Consider the following 14,924-nt stretch of genomic DNA (forward strand, 5'->3'; position numbering starts at 1 on the left):
TCCTGCAGCTTGTCTGGGCACTCATGGGTTATACTAGAGGGTGATACATCTGTACTGACACATTATATTCTATGATCAGTGGTGCACTGAGAAAGATGTATTCCATGGACAGGATGTGGGGTGTTTGTCACTGAGATAGAGATCGCCTGGAGGAACAGAACAAAGGACTCAGTATTTCTAATTATCCTGGCATCTGGGAGACATCAGATGACCAGAGGATGAACCCAAAGTGGCTTATGGTGCCCCCGATCTATATGGGGGGGGGTGGAACAAAGTATTCTGGATAGTAGCTATATAAACTGTGCATTGTCTGTAAAGGGAAGGCTCTCAGTCCAATGGTCAAGACTGTTGGGCTGACGGTTTCATTATTGCAATAATTAATCATCAATATTGAATAAAAATGATTGTTTGAAGAAATGACCAAGTCTCTCTCAGTACTGAATTTCCACGACATTTGTCAATTTATCCCTGCAGTGCAGATGGAGACTTTGGTTAGCTTAGCAGGCTAACACAAGAGCCCATAGGAATCCATTGACTGCGATGCTAACGAGTCAATCCTCTCCACTTCCTGCAGTGCAGATGGAGACTTTGGTTAGCTTAGCAGGCTAACGCAAGAGCCCATAGGAATCCATTGACTGCGATGCTAACGAGTCAATCCTCTCCACTTCCTGCAGTGCAGATGGAGACTTTGGTTAGCTTAGCAGGCTAACGCCAGAGCCCATAGGAATCCATTGACTCCGATGCTAACGAGTCAATCATCTCCACTTCTTGCAGTGCAGATGGAGACTTTGCAATCGTCCATGAGACCAAGGTGCTGCTGGAGCACACAGGTCTGATCACCTGGAACCCTCCGGCCATCTTTAAGAGCTACTGTGAGATCATTGTGCTTCACTTCCCCTTCGACCTGCAGAACTGCAGTATGAAGCTGGGCACATGGACCTACGACGGCAACCTGGTAGTGGTCAACCCGGTAAGAAGTTTGAAAAGCACAAATATCCAAAAAGCACATCTGAAAATGTTCCAGGTCCGGGGTGCAAAATAGCAGCAATCCCATGAAAAGGAGTAGAAATGGTAACAATCCCATGAAAAGGAGTAGATATAGTAACAATCCCATGAAAAGGAGTAGAAATAGTAACAATCCCATGAAAAGGAGTAGAAATAGTAACAATCCCATGAAAAGGAGTAGAAATAGTAACAATCCCATGAAAAGGAGTAGAAATATAAGCAATCCCATGAAAAGGAGTAGAAATAGTAACAATCCCATGAAAAGGAGTAGAAATAGTAACAATCCATGAAAAGGAGTAGAAATAGAAGCAATCCCATGAAAAAGAGTAGAAATAGTAACAATCCCATGAAAAGGAGTAGATATAGTAACAATCCCATGAAAAGGAGTAGAAATAGTAACAATCCCATGAAAAGGAGTAGAAATGGTAACAATCCCATGAAAAGGAGTAGAAATAGAAGCAATCCCATGAAAAAGAGTAGAAATAGTAACAATCCCATGAAAAGGAGTAGATATAGTAACAATCCCATGAAAAGGAGTAGAAATAGTAACAATCCCATGAAAAGGAGTAGAAATAGTAACAATCCCATGAAAAGGAGTAGAAATAGTAACAATCCCATGAAAAGGAGTAGAAATATAAGCAATCCCATGAAAAGGAGTAGAAATAGTAACAATCCCATGAAAAGGAGTAGAAATAGTAACAATCCATGAAAAGGAGTAGAAATAGAAGCAATCCCATGAAAAGGAGCATGAATAGAAACAATCCCATGAAAAGGAGTAGAAATAGAAGCAATCCCATGAAAAGGAGTAGAAATAGAAACAATCCATGAAAAGGAGTAGAAATAATAACAACCCCATGAAAAGGAATAGAAATAGTAACAATCCCATGAAAAGGAGTAGAAATAGTAACAATCCATGAAAAGGAGTAGAAATAGTAACAATCCATGAAAAGGAGTAGAAATAGTAACAACCCCATGAAAAGGAGTAGAAATAGAAACAATCCCATGAAAAGGAGTAGAAATAGTAACAATCCATGAAAAGGAGTAGAAATAGTAACAATCCATGAAAAGGAGTAGAAATAGTAACAACCCCATGAAAAGGAGTAGAAATAGTAACAATCCCATGAAAAGGAGTAGAAATAGTAACAATCCCATGAAAAGGAGTAGGAATAGAAACAATCCCATGAAAAGGAGTAGAAATAGTAACAATCCATGAAAAGGAGTAGAAATAGTAACAACCCCATGAAAAGGAATAGAAATAGCCGCACCTGTTGTATGCTCCCACATAGTTTAAATCAGCCTCTCCAACATAATGTGTATTTGTGTATATTGGAGGGGGATGGGAAAATAATAATTGTCATCCCATATGAACTAAGAAAGTATATCTTATCTTAATTTAACCAGTAAAGTATTGACCCTAGCCCTGTACCCGTCCCCTGTCCCCCCTCTAGGACAACGACCGGCCTGACCTGAGTAACTTCATGGAGAGTGGTGAGTGGGTGATGCAGGACTATAGGAGCTGGAAGCACTGGGTGTACTATGCCTGCTGCCCTGACACGCCCTACCTGGATATCACCTACCACTTCCTGATGCTGAGGCTGCCTCTCTACTTCATCGTCAACGTCATCATCCCCTGCATGCTGTTCTCCTTCCTGACTGGACTGGTCTTCTACCTCCCCACTGACTCTGGTAAGCCTGCTGTTCTCCTTCCTGACTGGACTGGTCTTCTACACCCTGACTGACTCTGGTAGGCCTGCTGTTCTCCTTCCTGACTGGACTGGTCTTCTACACCCTGACTGACTCTGGTAGGCATGCTGTTCTCCTTCCTGACTGGACTGGTCTTCTACCTCCCCACTGACTCTGGTAGGCCTGCTGTTCTCCTTCCTGACTAGACTGGTCTTCTACACCATGACTGACTCTGGTAGGCCTGCTGTTCTCCTTCCTGACTGGACTGGTCTTCTACCTCCCCATTGACTCTGGTAGGCCTACTGTTCTCCTTCCTGACTGGACTGGTCTTCTACACCCTGACTGACTCTGGTAAGCCTGCTGTTCTCCTTCCTGACTGGACTGGTCTTCTACCTCCCCACTGACTCTGGTAAGCCTGCTGTTCTCCTTCCTGACTGGACTGGTCTTCTACACCCTGACTGACTCTGGTAGGCCTGCTGTTCTCCTTCCTGACTAGACTGGTCTTCTACACCCTGACTGACTCTGGTAGGCATGCTGTTCTCCTTCCTGACTAGACTGGTCTTCTACACCCTGACTGACTCTGGTAGGCCTGCTGTTCTCCTTCCTGACTGGACTGGTCTTCTACCTCCCCACTGACTCTGGTAAGCCTGCTGTTCTCCTTCCTGACTGGACTGGTCTTCTACACCCTGACTGACTCTGGTAGGCCTGCTGTTCTCCTTCCTGACTGGACTGGTCTTCTACACCCTGACTGACTCTGGTAGGCATGCTGTTCTCCTTCCTGACTGGACTGGTCTTCTACCTCCCCACTGACTCTGGTAGGCCTGCTGTTCTCCTTCCTGACTAGACTGGTCTTCTACACCCTGACTGACTCTGGTAGGCCTGCTGTTCTCCTTCCTGACTGGACTGGTCTTCTACCTCCCCATTGACTCTGGTAGGCCTACTGTTCTCCTTCCTGACTGGACTGGTCTTCTACACCCTGACTGACTCTGGTAAGCCTGCTGTTCTCCTTCCTGACTGGACTGGTCTTCTACCTCCCCCACTGACTCTGGTAAGCCTGCTGTTCTCCTTCCTGACTGGACTGGTCTTCTACACCCTGACTGACTCTGGTAGGCCTGCTGTTCTCCTTCCTGACTAGACTGGTCTTCTACACCCTGACTGACTCTGGTAGGCCTGCTGTTCTCCTTCCTGACTAGACTGGTCTTCTACACCCTGACTGACTCTGGTAGGCCTGCTGTTCTCCTTCCTGACTGGACTGGTCTTCTACCTCCCCACTGACTCTGGTAAGCCTGCTGTTCTCCTTCCTGACTGGACTGGTCTTCTACACCCTGACTGACTCTGGTAGGCCTGCTGTTCTCCTTCCTGACTGGACTGGTCTTCTACACCCTGACTGACTCTGGTAGGCATGCTGTTCTCCTTCCTGACTGGACTGGTCTTCTACCTCCCCACTGACTCTGGTAGGCCTACTGTTCTCCTTCCTGACTGGACTGGTCTTCTACCTCCCCATTGACTCTGGTAGGCCTACTGTTCTCCTTCCTGACTGGACTGGTCTTCTACACCCTGACTGACTCTGGTAGACCTGCTGTTCTCCTTCCTGACTGGACTGGTCTTCTACACCCTGACTGACTCTGGTAGGCCTGCTGTTCTCCTTCCTGACTAGACTGGTCTTCTACCTCCCCATTGACTCTGGTAGGCCTACTGTTCTCCTTCCTGACTGGACTGGTCTTCTACACCCTGACTGACTCTGGTAGACCTGCTGTTCTCCTTCCTGACTGGACTGGTCTTCTACACCCTGACTGACTCTGGTAGGCCTGCTGTTCTCCTTCCTGACTAGACTGGTCTTCTACACCCTGACTGACTCTGGTAGGCCTGCTGTTCTCCTTCCTGACTAGACTGGTCTTCTACACCCTGACTGACTCTGGTAGGCCTGCTGTTCTCCTTCCTGACTAGACTGGTCTTCTACACCCTGACTGACTCTGGTAGGCCTGCTGTTCTCCTTCCTGACTGGACTGGTCTTCTACACCCTGACTGACTCTGGTAGGCCTGCTGTTCTCCTTCCTGGCTGGACTGGTCTTCTACACCCTGACTGACTCTGGTAGGCCTGCTGTTCTCCTTCCTGACTAGACTGGTCTTCTACCTCCCCACTGACTCTGGTAGGCCTACTGTTCTCCTTCCTGACTAGACTGGTCTTCTACCTCCCCACTGACTCTGGTAGGCCTACTGTTCTCCTTCCTGACTGGACTGGTCTTCTACCTCCCCATTGACTCTGGTAGGCCTACTGTTCTCCTTCCTGACTGGACTGGTCTTCTACACCCTGACTGACTCTGGTAGTCCTGCTGTTCTCCTTCCTGACTGGACTGGTCTTCTACACCCTGACTGACTCTGGTAGGCCTGCTGTTCTCCTTCCTGACTAGACTGGTCTTCTACCTCCCCATTGACTCTGGTAGGCCTACTGTTCTCCTTCCTGACTGGACTGGTCTTCTACACCCTGACTGACTCTGGTAGACCTGCTGTTCTCCTTCCTGACTGGACTGGTCTTCTACACCCTGACTGACTCTGGTAGGCCTGCTGTTCTCCTTCCTGACTAGACTGGTCTTCTACACCCTGACTGACTCTGGTAGGCCTGCTGTTCTCCTTCCTGACTAGACTGGTCTTCTACACCCTGACTGACTCTGGTAGGCCTGCTGTTCTCCTTCCTGACTAGACTGGTCTTCTACACCCTGACTGACTCTGGTAGGCCTGCTGTTCTCCTTCCTGACTAGACTGGTCTTCTACACACTGATTGACTCTGGTAGGCCTGCTGTTCTCCTTCCTGACTAGACTGGTCTTCTACACCCTGACTGACTCTGGTAAGCCTGCTGTTCTCCTTCCTGACTGGACTGGTCTTATACACCCTGACTGACTCTGGTAGGCCTGCTGTTCTCCTTCCTGACTAGACTGGTCTTTTACACCCTGACTGACTCTGGTAGACCTGCTGAAAATTCAAATTCACAAATTTCCCCACATTTCCATATAATGGAAATGTGTCTTTTCTTGGCTCACTCACGTACAGTACAATGCATTTAAAACAACAATCCCCACAAGCCGTGGACCAATTGCTCTTGGGTCTGTCGAACGTTTTCACAAAGGCAGTATCAGTTTCTCAATAAATAGTCCTGAGAGTGTTACCAGCTGTTTGAATAGATGAAATATGTCAATGGTTTTAGAGTAGTATTGATGCAGTGTATTGTTGTGTTTGACTCCTCTAACCATGTCTCTGTATGTAGGAAGATGACCCTGTCTGTATGTCCTGCTGTCTCCGACTGTGGTCTTGTTGTTGTTGTTGTTGTTGTTGACGCCAGTGTCTCTGTTCCATACAGGTGAGAAGATGACCCTGTCTATCTGTCCTGCTGTCTCCGACTGTTGTCTTGTTGTTGTTGTTGTTAATGTTGATGATGTTGTTGATGATGTTGATGTTGTTCTTGATGATGTTGTTGATGTTGTTGTTGTTGTTGTTGACTCCAGTATCTCTGTTCCATACAGGTGAGAAGATGACCCTGTCTATCTGTCCTGCTCTCTCCGACTGTGGTCTTGTTGTTGTTAATGTTGTTGTTGATGTTGTTGATGTTGTTGATGTTGTTGTTGTTGTTGATGTTGCTGATGTTGTTATTGATGTTGATGTTGTTGTTGTTGATGTTGATGATGATGTTGTTGTTGTTGTGGTTGATGATGTTGATGTTGTTGTTGTTGATGATGTTGTTGGTGTTGTTGTTGTTGATATTGTTGTTGTTGTTGATGATGTTGTTAATGTTGTTGTTGATGTTGTTGTTGTTGTTGACACCAGTGTCTCTGTTCCATACAGGTGATAAGATGACCCTGTCTATCTCTGTCCTGCTGTCTCTGACTTTGGTCTTGTTGTTGGTGTTGTTGTTGTTGATATTGTTGTTGTTGTTGATGATGTTGTTAATGTTGTTGTCGTTGTTGTTGTTGACACCAGTGTCTCTGTTCCATACAGGTGAGAAGATGACCCTGTCTATCTCTGTCCTGCTGTCTCTGACTGTGTTTCTGCTGGTCATCGTGGAGCTCATCCCCTCCACCTCCAGTGCGGTGCCTCTCATTGGGAAGTACATGCTCTTCACCATGGTCTTCGTCATAGCCTCCATCGTCATCACCGTCATCGTCATCAACACACACCACCGCTCTCCCAGTACACACACAATGCCCCAGTGGGTCCGCAAGGTAGGTCAACCGACCGACCGATCGATCAATAAATCCATCAGTCAGTCAGTCAATCAGTCAGTCAATCAATCAGTCAGTCAGTCAATAAATAAATCAGTCAGTCAATCAATCAGTCAATCAGTCAATCAATCAATCAATCAGTCAGTCTATCAATAAATAAATCAGTCAGTCAATCAGTCAGTCAGTCAGTTAGTCAGTCAGTCAATAATTCAATAAAAAAATTAGTCAGTCAGTCAATAAATAAATTAGTCAGTCAGTCAATAAATCAATCAGTCAGTCAATCAATAAATCAATCAGCCAGTCAATCAAGATAGGTCAACCAACCGACCGATCGACCAATCGATGAATCAATCAGTCAGTCAATAAGTCAGTCAGTCGGTCAATCAATCAATCAGTCAATCAATTAATCAGTCAATAAATAAATCAGTCAGTCAGTCAATAAATCAGTCAGTCAGTCAGTCAGTCAATAAATCAATCAGTCAGTCAATCAAGGTAGGTCAACCAACTGACCGACCGATCGATCGATCAATCAATAAATCAGTCAATCAGTCAGTCAATCAATCAGTCAGTAAATCAATCAGTCAGTCAATAAATCAGTCAGTCAATGAGTCAGTCAGTCAGTCAATAAATCAATCAGTCAGTCAATCAAGGTAGGTCAACCAACCGACCGATCGATGAATCATTCAGTCAGTCAATAAGTCAGTCAGTCGGTCAATAAATCAATCAGTCAGTCAGTCAATAAATCAACAAATCAATCAGTCAGTCAATCAAGGTAGGTCAACCAACCGGCTGACCGACCAATCGATGAATCAATAAGTCAGTCAATAAGTCAGTCAGTCGGTCAATAAATCAGTCAATCAATTAATCAGTCAATAAATAAATCAGTCAGTCAGTCAATAAATCAGTCAATCAAAAAGTCAGTCAGTCAGTCAATAAATCAGTCAGTCAGTCAGTCAATAAATCAATCAGTCAGTCAATAAATAAATCAGTCAGTCAGTCAATCAATCAGTCAGTCAATCAATAAATCAATCAGTCAGTCAATCAGTAATTTAGTCAGTCAATCAATCAGTCAGTCAATCAGCCAGTCAATCAGTCAGTCAATAAATCAATCAGCCAGTGAATCACGCAGACAGTCAATCAGTCAGTCAATCAATAAATCAATCAGTCAGTCAATCAATCAATCAATCAAGTAGGTAGACTAGGTACAATGGACAAAGTGAATGTCAGCACATCTCATTCCTAATTTAGCGATGTCAGTACAACATCTAGTGGTGTCCTAGTTTTCAGACCCCTTGGTGTGATGGCCGTGACATTGGATTGTCAGGCTTCCCCCTAAATTCTCTGTGTTTTCCGTTGGGCTTTTGGGGTTTTCTCTTGGCTGCACTGCCACCTGGTGGTGCTAATGCAGTACGTCATGTATTTTGTCAGGTGTTAGTGACGTTCTGCTTTCGGCCATTTAGAACAGTGGTTCCCAACCTTTTTGGGTTACTGTTCCACCAACGGAATTCTGCTCTGCCCGGAGTACCCCTGAAGTACCCCCTCATGTGCATTTTACCAGTAAGCCGGTGGTTTCATGAGTCTTCTCAGGTACCATATGTGGAAAGACCAAGTACCCCCCAGGGGCCCTAGTACCTCTGGTTGGGAACCACTGATTTAGAACCCCTCAGCTCTCAGCAGCCTCTCTAGTGGGGCTCTCCTTTGAGAGACAGGAAGTAGTTAAGAGCAGTCTGTCTGTCTGTCTGTCCTATTTCTGACTTTAGCTGAGTGATTTGAGTAATGGCATGTCAGGTTTGTCAGTTTATTCATTGAGTGCTCATGGTTTTATGGTTGATGTACGTGATCTTGATTATCATGGAAAATATGTTAGTCCCCCAACACAGTATTATGTGTTTTACAGTACTTTGTGTTACTCATTACAATGTATTTATAGTCATTCATGTACTATATATAACTTGTGTTACTCAATACAATGTATTTACAGTAATTAGTGTACTGTATATAACTTGTGTTACTCAATACAATGTATTTATAGTCATTCATGTACTATATATAACTTGTGTTACTCAATACAATGTATTTATAGTCATTCATGTACTATATATAACTTGTGTTACTCAATACAATGTATTTACAGTAATTAGTGTACTGTATATAACTTGTGTTACTCATTACAATGTATTTACAGTAATTGATGTACTGTACAGTACTTTGTGTTACTCATTACAATGTATTTATAGTCATTCATGTACTATATATAACTTGTGTTACTCAATACAATGTATTTACAGTAATTAGTGTACTGTATACAACTTGTGTTACTCAATACAATGTATTTATAGTCATTCATGTACTATATATAACTTGTGTTACTCAATACAATGTATTTATAGTCATTCATGTACTATATATAACTTGTGTTACTCAATACAATGTATTTACAGTAATTGATGTACTGTACAGTACTTTGTGTTACTCATTACAATGTATTTACAGTAATTGATTTACTGTACATTTCTTTGTGTTACTCATTACAATGTATTTACAGTAATTGATTTACTGTACATTTCTTTGTGTTACTCATTACAATGTATTTACAGTAATTAGTGTACTATATATAACTTGTGTTACTCAATACAATGTATTTACAGTAATTAGTGTACTGTATATAACTTGTGTTACTCATTACAATGTATTTACAGTAATTAGTGTACTGTATATAACTTGTGTTACTCATTACAATGTATTTACAGTAATTAGTGTACTGTATATAACTTGTGTTACTCATTACAATGTATTTACAGTAATTGATGTACTGTACATTTCTTTGTGTTACTCATTACAATGTATTTACAGTAATTGATGTACTGTACAGTACTTTGTGTTATTCGTTACAATGTATTTACAGTAATTGATGTACTGTACAGTACTTTGTGTTATTCGTCACAATGTATTTACAGTAATTGATGTACTGTACAGTACTTTGTGTTATTCATCACAATGTATTTACAGTAATTGATGTACTGTACAGTACTTTGTGTTATTTGTTACAATGTATTTACAGTAATTGATGTACTGTACAGTACTTTGTGTTATTCGTTACAATGTATTGACAGTAATTGATGTACTGTACAGTACTTTGTGTTACTCGTTACAATGTATTTACAGTAATTGATGTACTGTACAGTACTTTGTGTTATTCGTTACAATGTTTTTACAGTAACTGATTTTCTTTACATGACGTCTTGTTACTCATTACAATGTATTTTCCTGTATTTCAGATTTTCATCGACACCATCCCCAATTTCATGTTCTTCTCGACTATGAAGCGTCCATCCAGGGACAGGCAGGAGAAGAGGATCCACCCGGCTGACTTTGACATCTCCGACATCTCGGGCAAGCCTGCCCCTGCCTCTGTCACCTTCCAGTCCCCCATCACCAAGAACCCGGACGTCCGCAGCGCCATCGAGGGGGTCAAGTACATCGCAGAGACCATGAAGTCTGATGAAGACTCCAACAATGTAAGAATAGGATCTCAGGAAGCATTTATGGAACTCATGTCTATCTTTGAGTCTGTCTGTCTGTCTGTCTGTCTGTCTGTCTGTCAGGTCTGTCTGTCTTTGTTTCTGAGTCTGTCTGTCTTTGTTTCTGAGTCTGTCTGTCTTTGTTTCTGAGTCTGTCTGTCTTTGTGTCTGAGTCTGTCTGTCTTTGTGTCTGTCTTTGTGTTTTTATTTTTTATTTTTTTTTATTTAACTAGGCAAGTCAGTTAAGAACAAATTCTTATTTTCAATGACAGCCTAGGAACAGTGGGTTAACTGCCTGTTCAGGGGCAGAAAGACAGATTTGTACCTTGTCAGCTCGGGGGTTTGAACTCACAACCTTCCGGTTACTAGTCCAACGCTCTAACCACTAGGCTACCCTGCCGCCCGTGTCTGAGTCTGTCTGTCTGTCTTTGTTTCTGTGTCTGTCTGTCTTTGTGTCTGAGTCTGTCTGTCTTTGTGTCTGTCTGTCTGTCTTTGTATCTGTCTGTCTTTGTGTCTGTCTGTCTTTGTGTCTGAGTCTGTCTGTCTTTGAGTCTGTCTGTCTTTGTGGTGAGTCTGTCTGTCTTTGTTTCTGAGTCTGTCTGTCTTTGTGTCTGAGTCTGTCTGTCTTTGTGTCTGAGTCTGTCTGTCTTTGTGTCTGTCTTTGTGTCTGAGTCTGTCTGTCTGTCTGTCTTTGTTTCTGTGTCTGTCTGTCTTTGTGTCTGAGTCTGTCTGTCTTTGTTTCTGAGTCTGTCTGTCTTTGTGTCTGAGTCTGTCTGTCTTTGTTTCTGAGTCTGTCTGTCTTTGTTTCTGAGTCTGTCTGTCTTTGTTTCTGTGTCTGTCTGTCTTTGTGTCTGAGTCTGTCTGTCTTTGTGTCTGTCTGTCTGTCTGTCTGTCTGTCTGTCTGTCTGTCTGTCTGTCTGTCTGTCTGTCTATGTGTCTGTCTGTCTTTGTGTCTGAGTCTGTCTGTCTTTGAGTCTGTCTGTCTTTGTGGTGAGTCTGTCTGTCTTTGTTTCTGAGTCTGTCTGTCTGTCTGTGTCTGAGCCTGTCTGTCTTTGAGTCTGTCTGTCTTTGTGGTGAGTCTGTCTGTCTTTCTTTGTGCCTGAGTCTGTCTGTCTGAGTCTGTCTGTCTGTCTATCTTTCGAGCTTTCATGTTTTAATGTTGTGTGGCTAATACAAAAACAAATTGTCTTGAAAATGTTAATGACTCAACTCTCTCTCTATTCTCTCTTCACATCACCTCTCTCTCTCTCTCTCTCTCTCTCTCTCCTCACCCCCTCTCTCTCTCTCATCTCTCCTCTCTCTCCCTCTCTCTCTCTCCTCACCCCCCCTCTCTCTCTCATCTCTTCTCTTTCTCTCTCTCTCTCTCTCTCTCTCTCTCTCTCTCCTCACCCCCTCTCTCTCTCATCTCTCCTCTCTCTCACTCTTTCTCTCTCCTCACCTTTCACCCCCTCCTCTCTCTTCCCTTCTCTCTCTCCTCACCTTTCACCCCCTCCTCTCTCTTCCCTCCTCTCTCTTCCCTCCTCTCTCTCTCTCTCTCTCTCTCTCTCTCTCTCTCTCCTCACCTTTCACCCCTCATCTCTCTTCCCTCCTCTCTCTCTCTCTCTCTCTCTCTCTCACTTACTCTCTCCTCATCTTTCACCCCTCCTCTCTCATCTCTCCTCCCTCTCCCTCTTTCTCTCTCCTCACCTTTCACCCCCTCCTCTCTCTTCCCTCCTCACCCCCTCCTCTCTCTTCCCTCCTCACCCCCCCTCTCTCTCTCCCTCTTCTCTCTCCTCTCTCCTCACCTTTCACCCCCTCCTCTCCCTCCTCACCTTTCACCCCCTTCTCTCTCTTCCCTCCTCTCTCAGGCTGCTGAGGAGTGGAAGTTTGTAGCCATGGTCCTGGATCACATCTTGCTGTGTGTGTTCATGGCTGTGTGTGTCATCGGCACCATGGGAGTGTTCGCTGGACGCCTCATTGAGCTGAGCATGCAGGGCTAAAGGAGAGGCCATAGCCAGAGTCACCGTGCTCTGGCCACACCCTGGTTCTCCTGCTCGCTCTGACACCTGTCTGCTGTGCCTCTACCCCGACTCATCTGGAAATGACAATCAATCGATTGATTGGATCGTGGATTGAATGTAACTGGTCCAGTGAGGTGTTGTTATTGTAGCTTCTTTTCTGCATGGAGATTACAGTTGAAAATATGAACATTCACAGCACTCGGTGTTGAGAAGGTGTCCCGCTGTCAGCTGTCTGTGACTTGATGGTGTTGAGAAGGTGTCCCGCTGTCAGCTGTCTGTGACTTGATGGTGTTGAGAAGGTGTCCCGCTGTCAGCTGTCTGTGACTTGATGGTGTTGAGAAGGTGTCCCGCTGTCAGCTGTCTGTGACTTGATGGTGTTGAGAAGGTGTCCCGCTGTCAGCTGTCTGTGACTTGATGGTGTTGAGAAGGTGTCCCGCTGTCAGCTGTCTGTGACTTGATGGTGTTGAGAAGGTGTCCCGCTGTCAGCTGTCTGTGACTTGATGGTGTTGAGAAGGTGTCCCGCTGTCAGCTGTCTGTGACTTGATGGTGTTGAGAAGGTGTCCCGCTGTCAGCTGTCTGTGACTTGATGGTGTTGAGAAGGTGTCCCGCTGTCAGCTGTCTGTGACTTGATGGTGTTGAGAAGGTGTCCCGCTGTCAGCTGTCTGTGACTTGATGGTGTTGAGAAGGTGTCCCGCTGTCAGCTGTCTGTGACTTGATGGTGTTGAGAAGGTGTCCCGCTGTCAGCTGTCTGTGACTTGATGGTGTTGAGAAGGTGTCCCGCTGTCAGCTGTCTGTGACTTGATGGTGTTGAGAAGGTGTCCCGCTGTCAGCTGTCTGTGACTTGATGGTGTTGAGAAGGTGTCCCGCTGTCAGCTGTCTGTGACTTGATGGTGTTGAGAAGGTGTCCCGCTGTCAGCTGTCTGTGACTTGATGGTGTTGAGAAGGTGTCCCGCTGTCAGCTGTCTGTGACTTGATGGTGTTGAGAAGGTGTCCCGCTGTCAGCTGTCTGTGACTTGATGGTGTTGAGAAGGTGTCCCGCTGTCAGCTGTCTGTGACTTGATGGTGTTGAGAAGGTGTCCCGCTGTCAGCTGTCTGTGACTTGATGGTGTTGAGAAGGTGTCCCGCTGTCAGCTGTCTGTGACTTGATGGTGTTGAGAAGGTGTCCCGCTGTCAGCTGTCTGTGACTTGATGGTGTTGAGAAGGTGTCCCGCTGTCAGCTGTCTGTGACTTGATGGTGTTGAGAAGGTGTCCCGCTGTCAGCTGTCTGTGACTTGATGGTGTTGAGAAGGTGTCCCGCTGTCAGCTGTCTGTGACTTGATGGATTGTGTTTAAGGAACGATGGTTAACCTACCTAACCAGGTGATTGCTTTATTTCTAACCATCCTTCATCATGTGGAACGAAGGATGCAGAGTATGTTGGTTTAACAAACTCTGCATAATGGCTCTGATTGGGAGCACTCTGGCACTCTTATGGCACTGTGGATGAGGGAGGTCACATTATGGCACTGTGGATGAGGGAGCTCACATTATGGCACTGTGGATGAGGGAGGTCACATTATGGCACTGTGGATGAGGGAGGTCACATTATGGCACTGTGGATGAGGGAGGTCACATTATGGCACTGTGGATGAGGGAGGTCACATTATGGCACTGTGGATGAGGGAGATCACATTATGGTACTGTGGATGAGGGAGCTCACATTATGGCACTGTGGATGAGGGAGGTCACATTATGGCACTGTGGATGAGGGAGGTCACATTATGGCACTGTGGATGAGGGAGGTCACATTATGGCACTGTGGATGAGGGAGGTCACATTATGGCACTGTGGATGAGGGAGGTCACATTATGGCACTGTGGATGAGGGAGGTCACATTATGGCACTGTGGATGAGGGAGGTCACATTATGGCACTGTGGATGAGGGAGATCACATTATGGCACTGTGGATGAGGGAGGTCACATTATGGTACTGTGGATGACGGAGATCACAAGCAGCTGGTAGTGCATCTCGCCGTTGTTGCATGATCATTATTGACGATCAGAAGATCAGTTTGAATGAGTTTCTCAACCTTGATTTAGAAGTGGGCCTGTCTTGTCAATAAAGATGACAGTGCAGGGGCTTCTGGGCAACTACATGATGTTTTATCTTGTCCGATGTTAGGGTTTTCTCTCCTCCTTCTGCCAAATGTCATCACGGTTCTATTTTTAGATTTGGTTAAATGTCAAAATAAAATCTACTTCCAGATAAGCCTGTCTTTTTGTATTGTGTTTTTTACATTGACAGGGACTGCATAAACTCTGGTTAGTCAAATATTTGAACATGTCATTTTCTCCATTAAGAAGATAAACTGTGCGCCTGGGTCCTCTTTCTGTTGAATAAATTATTAAATGCCCTTATTTTAACGTATTATTTTAGATTTTCCAGTAGTCAACACGTATCTGTTCTGTTCTCCTCTCATCAGTAAACGTCTTTATACACAGAACCAACTGTTCAAACTTG

General features: G+C 44.6%; 1 protein-coding gene across 1 annotated transcript in view; it reads left to right on the top strand.

Moving 5' to 3' along the window:
- LOC139402711 (acetylcholine receptor subunit alpha-like) overlaps nucleotides 1–14,672 on the top strand; it is a 19,015-nt gene extending 4,343 nt beyond the window's left edge. Inside the window, exons 5-11 of the mRNA XM_071146609.1 lie at nucleotides 775–970; nucleotides 2,454–2,691; nucleotides 6,680–6,903; nucleotides 10,182–10,421; nucleotides 12,272–12,644; nucleotides 13,685–13,915; nucleotides 14,090–14,672. Coding sequence (XP_071002710.1) covers nucleotides 775–970; nucleotides 2,454–2,691; nucleotides 6,680–6,903; nucleotides 10,182–10,421; nucleotides 12,272–12,403 — 1,030 coding nt within the window. The 3' untranslated portion in view covers nucleotides 12,404–12,644; nucleotides 13,685–13,915; nucleotides 14,090–14,672. The remainder of the gene's footprint in view (nucleotides 1–774; nucleotides 971–2,453; nucleotides 2,692–6,679; nucleotides 6,904–10,181; nucleotides 10,422–12,271; nucleotides 12,645–13,684; nucleotides 13,916–14,089) is intronic.
- The last annotated feature ends 252 nt before the right edge of the window (nucleotides 14,673–14,924 follow it).

This window comes from Oncorhynchus clarkii, unplaced genomic scaffold (genome assembly GCF_045791955.1).
Source record: "Oncorhynchus clarkii lewisi isolate Uvic-CL-2024 unplaced genomic scaffold, UVic_Ocla_1.0 unplaced_contig_9311_pilon_pilon, whole genome shotgun sequence".
Taxonomy (NCBI): domain Eukaryota; kingdom Metazoa; phylum Chordata; class Actinopteri; order Salmoniformes; family Salmonidae; genus Oncorhynchus; species Oncorhynchus clarkii.